The sequence below is a fragment of the Cebidichthys violaceus genome, unplaced genomic scaffold, assembly GCF_023349555.1.
Source record: "Cebidichthys violaceus isolate CVI_PGR_0920_01 unplaced genomic scaffold, fCebVio1.0.p SCAF_41, whole genome shotgun sequence".
Lineage (NCBI taxonomy): Eukaryota > Metazoa > Chordata > Actinopteri > Perciformes > Stichaeidae > Cebidichthys > Cebidichthys violaceus.
In genome coordinates, this window is record NW_027176606.1 from 110,545 (window position 1) to 120,944 (window position 10,400).

At 43.4% G+C, this 10,400-nt stretch overlaps 1 protein-coding gene across 2 annotated transcripts; it reads left to right on the forward strand.

Annotated features, from left to right (window-relative positions):
- Positions 1-1,740: 1,740 nt before the first annotated feature.
- On the forward strand, positions 1,741-10,315 carry slc7a7 (solute carrier family 7 member 7). 2 transcript variants are annotated; one of them, XM_068728171.1, is made up of 11 exons: positions 1,741-1,985; positions 2,584-2,631; positions 3,836-4,483; positions 6,642-6,767; positions 7,011-7,155; positions 7,863-7,986; positions 8,070-8,173; positions 8,280-8,376; positions 8,470-8,619; positions 8,727-8,910; positions 9,594-10,315. In XM_068728171.1, the coding sequence occupies exons 3-11, from the start codon at positions 3,991-3,993 to the stop codon at positions 9,659-9,661; spliced, it is 1,491 nt and encodes a 496-aa protein (XP_068584272.1). In that variant the 5' UTR covers positions 1,741-1,985; positions 2,584-2,631; positions 3,836-3,990; the 3' UTR covers positions 9,662-10,315. The 2 variants fall into 2 exon arrangements, with proteins under 2 accessions (XP_068584272.1, XP_068584274.1); XM_068728173.1 differs by lacking the exon at positions 2,584-2,631.
- The last annotated feature ends 85 nt before the right edge of the window (positions 10,316-10,400 follow it).

Below are 10,400 nucleotides of genomic sequence, written 5' to 3' on the forward strand. Positions count from 1 at the left end.
TTATAAGAAGAATCAACACCATTTGGAAGACAAAGAAGTTGTTCATTCACACTTTGGCCATTGATGAAGGTGATTTTGGTAATTACAGCTGCCATTCAACTAATGGGACAGAATCACAGAGTCAGGGAGTTTTTTGTTTATAAAGCAAAATCAGAAAAACATAGGGTGTGCTGAAAGTCTATTTGACACCAATTTCTAACACTTAACAACTTACGGCATTGATGAGCAGAATGTAAACATTTTGTAATTATGAATGTGTTCATTAATGTATTTGTAAACTCCTCCAAGCGGAGGCTGCTGTATAAACAGAAAATGGATGAGACTAAAGCAAAACTTCATATGGTAATTTATGACAAATGCTGTACATTAAAACACTTGAAAAAAAATGCCTGTAACTACTACATTACAAGTAACAAGTGTTACTGATATTTGACATTTTGTGTGTCAAAAGAAACTCCACTGAAGAGCCACACTGTGATTCCATGTCCGTCAGTATTCTTTAAATCCACAAGAGGGAGCCATGGCCCAAAAGTCATCCATCAAACAAGTGAATCATTTGACAGCACACACACCCAGATTTGTTTGATTTGCATTGTTCTCTGACATGATTATTGCATCATTACTATTTTTATCCTGCACAGCATATGAACTGATGAAATGATCATTATGGTCTTTGTTTGTTGTTTTTTTAAATTTTTATTTAAACTCATTGGTGGAAGAAGTAAAGATAATTTAGCTTGTCAAAGGATGAATAAACTACCTAACACCAATATGATAATGGCTAAGAATAGTTTAAAAAAAGATACCGTAAGTTAATTTGAGATGATAGAAATATTTATGATGATATATTGTTTTAATGTTATTTTGTGTGCTGTACAATGTATGAGTTAATTGTGGGTTTTAAGGGTCTTACTTGTATAAACTGTCCGTTTCTTGTTTGTATCCTTTAAAGTGATGTTTTTATGTTGGAAGAATAGCCCAGTTGGACTAAAAGAGATCCCTATATAAAATAATAAAAAAAACAACAACAACAATACCACCACAGTGTAATACAAGAGTTCCAAGTAAAAAATCCTGCATTCAAAAATGTACTTAAAAGTACTAAAGTATTAGCATCAAAACGCACCAAAAGTAAAAGTGTTTATGATGCAGAATGGCCCATTTCACAGTAATTGAATTACTTTATATAGTGCTGTGTAGCTTAATATCAAATAACAAGTCATATTCTATTTGTTGATCACATTTTAATTAATCTGAATCTATAAAGTAACTTGTAACTAAGTTCATCAACAAATGTAGTGAGTAACAAGTATATTTCCTTCTGAAATGTAGTTGAGTATAAAGTAATATAATGAAAATGCACCAGTAAAAGTACCTCACAAATGGTACTTAAGTTACAGTACTCCAATGTAGTCTTCTTGGTTACTTTCCACGTTTATACTATGAGTGAGTTTACGACTCATCTCATTGTTGCATAATCATAACAACATGATGATATCTCTGAACGCATTGTCTCGCTGTTATATTCATTTCCAACAAGTAATCAAAAGACCACCGGCGATCGTTCAGGTCCTCTACCGATGATTATACTTGATGTGCGCGATAATCTAATTAAAACCCCTTTAATTCTGATGACTCACTTAGGAGACACAATGCGAGGCAATTACCGCCCCCCCCCCCTCCCCTCGTATGACTCGTTTCCTTGGCGGTACAGTGGGAGAAAACCAGAAGTACATAAATCCACAAGTGCATCAGCTGAGGAACACAGAGGTGCGCTGCAGAGCAAAGTCAAAACCAGAGGAAACAGCTGCGTAAAGACGGAGGAGGAAGACGCACGAAGAAGCTTATTTTTGACTGTGATAGAGAGCAAAAACAACGAGAGGGGGAGTGGGCGAGGAAGAGGTGAACGCGATTCGACTATTACACATTATTTGGGATCAAAGCCGGACACCCACCAGGAGGAAAGCGAAACGCGTCTGGAGAAGGTGAGTCTCTCCAAAGGGAAAAAAGCAGCTGCTTCTACTTGACAGTATAGCACCAGGGCGTTTTACTGATATGTGCACTGATACGAGATAAATACACTCAAGTGTACAACGCAGCCTATTTGTCATTTATCAACCTGTGATGTCAGCCCACGTGTGCCTTGCCATTTAAATCCAAAACAAGTGAAACTAGCAACGTGACTAAAGATGCTCTTAGATTTAGCCCATGAAATTATTATTTTAAAAAGGGTAGAAATGTAACTCTTTGGCAGCTAGTGTAACAAGTTACAGACATCCTGCAGCCAGGTGATTCCCCTGATTTCTCAATGTCATCTTTTAGATATAATTAAAAACCCCTCATGATAATAAAAAAGGTTGGTTTCAATGATCCCTGAAAAGAAAAGGAGCTGAATCCTTTCACCCCAAACTTGAGAGGATTTTTTTTTCTTGATCCAGGATGTAACCTTGAGTAACTCAAGAAGAACTACTTATCAGCAGCTTGTGGACCTTGCACTGTCTTTCTGTAAGAGCCTCGCCTCTCACTGTCTGTGGCACGCGTTTGATCACATGCGGCTCAATCTCCTGTCCTCCTTCTCTTCAGTCACTCCTTTGCGAAACCCACGTGTTGCTGATCTGCTGCTGCCTCAAGGTATCTGAACTTTTCAGTCTCTTATCTCCATATTTAGTCTTTAATCCTCATTATTTCTGATTAAATCTGCAGTAAATCTCACCCATTTAATTATTTACTTACTTAGCATCTTCTGCCAACTATCTCATGAGCCTTTTTTTTTATATCTACACACACACACACACACACACACACACACACACACACACACACACACACACACACACACACACACTGCATTTCAATCAAGTTATTCCTGTGTTTCTAAGCTCCGTTTTCCTAAAAGGCGCTGTACGTGTTTGTTTGATCAATCTCTGCTCATCAAGAAAATGCTGTAACAAGCCCTGAAGACATATTTGGGGATTTGAAACTTTTATACGTTTGGTTGAAAAGCGACTGTTAAACTTACAGTAAGTCTTGGAAACCACCTTGAAACAACCGTTACATCTAAACCTTTCAACCAAATATATGGATGCTTTGACACCAAGGACGCCAATTTGTCCTGAAAATCTTAAAGTAATATCACTGCAGTCTTGGCCTTGATGCAGCACTCCCTTTCTCATTCAAAACTCCATCAACAGATCATTCAATTTAAGTCAGCTACTATGTCATTTAGCTGGTGCTTGTACATTAGTGTCACATTGAGTTATTAAAAACCAGTCATGCAGAAAGGTGAATGAGCATGCTGTCCTTGATGTTACTCTCTCATTATTAAACTCCACACACGCCGAGGATGAGGAACTTTGGAAAACATGTATGAACTTTGGAAAACATGTGACCAGCCACTGTGCTGACACTCTCAAACTCTCTAGCATGTGTGTGTGTGTGTGTGTGTGTGTGTCGGCGGATTGGTGGGCAGCTAGGAGTCAAATTGTTTCTCAGTCGGTAATTCTTTCTCGGCTAGTGTGGTTACTAATGAAGAGCCGGTGTTTTCAGGCATGTGGCGTGTTTGCTCCCCTCTGTCTTCTCTCTGTCAATACACTCAACCTTAAAAGGCCATTTGCTGTGCGGCCTAATGGCTCTCCAATCCACAAAACTGCCCTCACATCCAACAGTGTCCATAGCAGTTTGCTGATTTTTTTTTTTTTGGCATGTTTGTTAGCGCCCTTTGCCTGTAAATATGTTTTTGTTTGACTAGATTTGGACAGGATTGAAACAACACAAGTATTTGCTGTATGTTGCCATGGTAACCGCATCACTGATATGACCCGTGTTCCTTCCACAGATGGCAGGCGATGATCACAGATAACAGGAAGGGGGGAAAAGTTAAGTCTTCTGTGACGCACATCAAGACGAAAAACTCTTTCAATTGTGACTGAAATCTCAGAAAACAGTTCCTCGTTTTACTAAACCAAGCAATAAAGCACCGAAACACGAACAATGGCGTCCTACAGCCCCGCCCCAACACAAGAGGAGAACAATGGCGGCCCCTCTTCTGCGAAGTCTGAGGGCCCAGACGAGTCCATGAAGCTGAAGAAGGAGATCTCCCTCCTGAACGGGGTCTGCCTGATCGTGGGGAACATGATCGGCTCGGGGATCTTCGTCTCACCCAAGGGCGTCCTCATCCACAGCGCCTCCTACGGCCTCTCTCTGGTGGTGTGGACCGTCGGAGGGATCTTCTCCGTGTTCGGGGCCCTGTGCTACGCCGAGCTGGGGACCACCATCACCAAGTCGGGGGCCTCCTACGCCTACATCCTGGAGGCCTTCGGGGGTTTCATGGCCTTCATTCGCCTGTGGACGTCGCTGCTGATCATCGAGCCGACCAGCCAGGCCATCATAGCCATCACGTTCTCCAACTACATGGTGCAGCCCATCTTCCCCACCTGTATAGCTCCATACTCGGCCAACAGGATGCTGGCTGCTGCTTGTATATGTAAGTAACACATCTGGATTTTGTGTGTGTCAATGTGTGTGAATGAGTGAGAAGAAAATGAAAGCTGAGTAAGTGTTCGAGTGACCTAAGGAGACGATGACGATGTGTGCCACAGTAAGCTTCCCCATCTAAAAGAGAGCATGTGAGCTTCATAGACTAGAGAAGTGAAAAATGGTGAAACCACTGCTGCCGTCAGCAGGTCTGTGGCAGAAAGAAGAGGAACTGAGCGAACCCTAAAACTTGTGCACCAAATTATGGAAGAGTAAGGGGAAAAACCATTTTTACTCATTCTCAGATTTAGAAACCCCGGCATGATGTTTCGCACGTGACGACCTGAGTCATGACTTTCTTGGCATCGTTATGGGAACAGTAACAAACTGTTCTTAAAAGGCGAGATAAACCCAGCACAGATTGCCGAGGTAACTAGAACACAATGGTACCGGGGAAAGAGCAAAGCTGACAAACTGAATTAATCAAACTAATAAGAAATTCACGAAACTGCTCACCGAGGCAACCGAGCACAAAGAGATAAATACCAACGCTCAGGCAACCGGACAACTGAGACAGGAAGGTTATATCTTACAGACAAGCCTTGATGTTCGAGATAAACAAATACACACTGTGCTAGTTTGCAATAAATATCACTCATTCGCCCACCCACCCGTGCATGCACGAACACACACTTAAATACGCGCACATACACACTTGTGCCATGCACCGATAAGCAGAGCTCAGGAGGAGAGGCTGATAGCGGTGAGGTAAAGTCCTGCAGTGAGACTCTGACCTCAACACCAATAAAAATATTATAGGATCGTCAAAGTTTTAACAAAATGTTGATTTGTATGTCTAAAAAAATTGGACTTCAACCTTGTGTCGTATCTCATAATCTAGACTCACATATTTTCAAATGCTAAGTCCAGATGTTGACTTCATATCTTTGGACCCTCTTGCTCGCTATGTATCGTAGTCACTGCAAAGGACCATAATGCATTGCAACGTATCAGAGAGAGCAGATTTGCTTAACTTTTACAAAAAAACGTGAGTTCACAGTTAGTGAGCAACCGAGTGAGTTTTTAAAGATCCTCCATTTCACTTCACATCTGGACCATATTTGACCTCCACTACCAGTCAGTCGGCCTCCCAAATCTGATCTCACACCTCCCACCCGTCTAACCTTTCACTGTCAACACACCACGCCTCTACTTCTGTGTGGCGAGGCCTCCGTCTCCATCGCTCATCACCGGTCGCCGCTGTCCGGGGCTCTGTGTTTTGCTGTGCTTGACCGGGCCCCCTGTTGGGAACGGACCTGTTATGATCCTCCGCCTGTCAAAGTGGTGGAAGACGATAGTGTTATGATTCGTCCCCTCACTGCGGATGACGGTGGTCAACGTGGAGGAGACGGCGGTGATGTAATCGCGTTTCGGTCTCTCCTTTAAACATCTGGTGGATGGAGGTCAGAGCGCTTTGACGTCGTGAACTTGTAGATAAAATACGTCCACTCAGCAGGTTTGCAGGTGAGTTTGTTTTATCAGTGCTTTCGAGACTTGTGGAGTCAAGAGGAGGATTTACACAAGAGGAAATGCGTTCATGTCAAGGTGGACCTTCATTCAAAAATGAGCAAACGTGCCACGTTTATGAACCTGAAGGGCTCATTTGCTGATAAGAGGCCAAAGAGAGATAAGAGCGAAGCACGGAAACACGTTTCCCAAGAACGTCAATGCTGCTCTCAGTGAAGGAGGGCAATAAGGAAAAAGTTTCCTACAAGTCACTCAGGCTGTAGAAACGGTCACAAATCACCAACCTTGAGCAGGAATATACAACGTCGTCAGATCAATGCTTTGAAGCTTTTAAAACTGTACTAAGACTGTACACTTGTACAGTTGTGTGTGTGTGTGTGTGTGTGTGTGTGTGTGTGTGTGTGTGTGTGTGTGTGTGATGTTGTATGTGCTGCACTCAGCTGTTTCCTCAACTGAAAAAACAACAGGCCAGTCTGCTTGAGTCAGCAGCAGCGTTTCCTTAAATCAGCCATACTCTCACACAGCAACATGCTGGCACACACTCAGTATACAGAGCAAATGTCCCCCACTGAGACTGTTGAAGGATTTGTTTGTGTGTGTGAGTAATATATATATGCTTTGGTTGCTTCCACTTACCCCAGGTTTGCTGACCTTCGTGAACTGTGCCTATGTAAAGTGGGGCACCAGGGTCCAGGACTTCTTCACCTACGCCAAAGTCATCGCTCTCATCGCCGTCATCATCACTGGCCTGGTGAAGATCGGACAAGGTCCCTAACCAGAACACACACACACACACACACACACACACACACACACACACACACACACACACACACACACACACACACACACACACACACACACACACACACACGATATCTTAAAGATTTAAGAATACCAAAGCTACTGCTTAGAAGCTAGACTTTTGTACACAACACATGAGGTATAAATGATGAGTTCATGGTGATGTTTGTTGCTTCAAATGAAATGGTTACGTTGGTGTTTTCCAGGTCACACACAGAACTTTGATGGGATGTTTGAAGGCTCATCTCAGGATCCGGGACACATTGCTCTGGCTCTGTACTCCGCTCTGTTCTCCTACTCGGGATGGGACACCCTCAACTTTGTCACAGAGGAGATCAAGAACCCAGAGAGGTGAGGATAGTACACGTCCTACTGCACCAGCTGCACCACTTTGAATGTTTAACCAACACACAATGAAAGCATGGGATCTAATTATCTGGTTGAGACTCGGGAATAATGGTGAAAAGGTTGGAGAAAACATTGTAAACTTATTGTAATTCCCCTAAACATATGTAGATGAAGTCAAATGTCAAATGTTATTTTTCTTAACATTTGTGAATTTGTATAGTTATTCTATTTAATGTTAAATATAAAAAAAAAACACTTAATCTCGTGTGAATTCCAAAAGGAAATGCTTTCTCTCCGGTGCAATTATAAAACATAACGCTGCAGGATACAGGTTGCCAGTTCAGGCGTGACTTGATCAACACTTGTGGCATTTACTTCCTAAAATGTCAGTCACTTCGAAACGATCACATCCAGATTGAGAGTACGTCTGAGCCTCGTGGTGCGATTCCCACAGCATTGATCAAATGAAGCAAGACTACACATGTGATTGGATCACAAGCCTCTCCCGGAGTTCCCAGGCAGATTAAGTGACAAACACCCCCAATTTATCACAATCCCCATCCTCCCCCATCCTCCGCCTTCCTCCCCTCAACCACGGGGTCGATCTGCTCTCGACCCCACAGACTGAATCTCACACACTTCAACGCATTAAAAGCCTTCGCGTCTCATCTCTTTTGCTTCCCTCTGCTGTTTGTTCGCGTGAACTACAGGAATCTGCCACTGGCCATCGCCATCTCCATGCCCATCGTCACCGTGATCTACATCCTGACCAACGTGGCGTACTACACCATCCTCCCCATGAACGCAATCTTGGACAGTGATGCTGTGGCTGTGGTAGGCGCATATTTAATCCTCAATAACCGACTTAACTTTGAGTCTTCATTCATCAAGCCTCACACAATCCTCTCTCTCTCCAGACGTTTGCAGACCAGGTGTTTGGTGTCATGAACTGGACCATTCCCTTGGCTGTGGCTCTGTCCTGCTTCGGAGGACTCAACGCCTCCATCCTGGCTTCCTCCAGGTCAGTGACTATTTTTATTTATTTGTTTTTCTTCATCCCTGCGTTATCAGCACCCTGCCCATCACTCATCACCCCTTCTGTTGCATATTTCTGTGTCTCTAAAAAGGTTGTTCTTCGTGGGCTCCAGAGAGGGCCACCTGCCCGACTCCCTGTGCATGATCCACGTCCACCGCTACACTCCCGTACCCGCCCTGCTCTTCAACGTCAGTTTAAGTTAATCCCACTGTTGCATCTTTGAGAGAGCCTTCCCCACATTTTGCAGTCTGACTTACAATGTTTCTTGTTTGCCTCTGCAGGGCCTCATGGCTCTGATATACCTGTGTGTAGAGGACGTCTTCAGGCTGATCAACTACTACAGCTTCAGCTACTGGTTCTTTGTCGGTCTGTCCATTTTGGGGCAACTGTATCTGCGCTGGAAGCAGCCGGACAGAAAGAGGCCACTCAAGGTAAGAAGCAGAACCAGAGATAGCTTTTGAAAACACAAAACAACTTGCACACGAATGTTTCCTTTGCTTACAGTATTTGACCGTCATCTCACCTCTTCCTTCCTCAGCTCAGCCTCTTCTTCCCCATCATTTTCTGCGTGCTCTCGGTCTTCCTGGTGGTGGTGCCGCTCTACAGTGACACCGTCAACTCCCTGATCGGCATCGGCATCGCCCTGTCGGGAGTGCCCGTCTACTTCCTCTGCTGCTACACTCCGGCCAATAGGAGGCCACAGCGGCTACGGAGCCTCATTGGTAAGATGAAGCTGCAGGATTCTCTCATCGCTTTTGAATATTACAACATAGCTTTGAAAGCAGGGGTCTCAAACTCAAATCACCTAAATATTTAAATAAAGTGTTTTTTTGTGGGGGAGGGGCTATAATGTCCAAGGAGGCAATGAGAGGGTAAAGGGCAGTGCCAAAAATAGATCATTTGAACCTGAGGCAGGAGAAAAGGAGAAGAGACTTATCTTAACTTGTGTAGGTCCAACAAAGAACAGGATGTCCACAGTCACATCCGAGGTCTCCGAGACAGTTGAACAAGATTCATCCAAACCTGCTCCGGGTATCAGCGCTCACTGCAGTCCAGAAAATCCAGCCGGTTCTGGGAACAACTGCTACTCCGTTTACTTTTATTTCAACTTTCAGTTGTCTCCTCCTTTAGTCACTCTCACTCCTCTTTCTGTTCTCCTCCATGCTGTCTTTGTTAGTGTCCCCCTTCCCCCAGCTCACAGGTGTGTCTCATCTGTCTCCTCACTTTTCCCACCTTCCTCTCCTGTCAAGGTTCAAAAGGGCTATTATGTACTTTTCTCAACCAGATATCACAGCTGCAAAGTACTTTGCTCGGACCCAACACTCACGACGTCAACTGCAATTCAATTAGGTTTCAGTCTAATATTAGACGAACTTAACCTTTCTCCCGTCTCCATCTCTTTCAGCTAAAGCCGGCGTGCTGATTCAGAAGGTGTGCTACTCCGTTGTGACTGAAATGGACAAGTCAGAGTAGATGTTTGGTTTCAACACCCTGCACCTGCACTCATCGCGGCCAGCCGCCTCCGCCGCAGCAGCAAGGCCTCGCTGGACCAAACATTTGGGCTTGAGCTGGACCCAGCTCTCTGACCTGTCAATCATCACCCGGTGGTCATGCTAATGAATGTATGAATGATGGGTGCTTGTTGGCAAGACTTCACTCTAGCCGACTGAGACTTCAGAGGACATTTTTAATGCACTCCTGAAGAAGTCGACACCTCTTTCTATCACAGAACTGTACGTATTAGTAGAGAATTATTTAATTGATATATATTGCGTGTAACACCTTTTTGATTTTACTGGAAGGTTGTAAATTATTATTCTGGTTAAATTGTTTAAGTGCAGCTTCGAAACTAAAAGAATTGCTGACCTTAAAAACAGCCTTGTTATTATTATTCTCACAAAGAAAATCAAGCAGTGTCAGAGATTAGAATATAATAAACTTTATTTTATATTATGTTCCTACGTTCACTAATGTGGAGGGAAGGATTCATAAAAAGTTTTATACAGTCTAGTGAAGGGCTATTTTTACACTAATTTACTTTTTTTTCCTGCAACGTCTGACTCCGAAATGTAAAAGACTGTTGGATGGTTGAGCTGAAAACACGTATTTATAATAAAATTACTTATTGACAACATAAATGTGCTCAATTCTTTCTTTCTGCTTCAAGGACGTTTACTGGGAAGTGAATCAGTATATTGTGTACTCAGAAATC

Coding starts and splice junctions, on each gene's coding strand:
- slc7a7 (XM_068728171.1), top strand. CDS start 3,991: ATGGCGTCCTACAGCCCCGCCCCAACACAAGAGGAGAACAATGGCGGC. Junction 6,768..7,010: donor CCTGGTGAAGATCGGACAAG/GTCCCTAACCAG, acceptor GGTGTTTTCCAG/GTCACACACAGAACTTTGAT. Junction 7,156..7,862: donor GAGATCAAGAACCCAGAGAG/GTGAGGATAGTA, acceptor CGTGAACTACAG/GAATCTGCCACTGGCCATCG.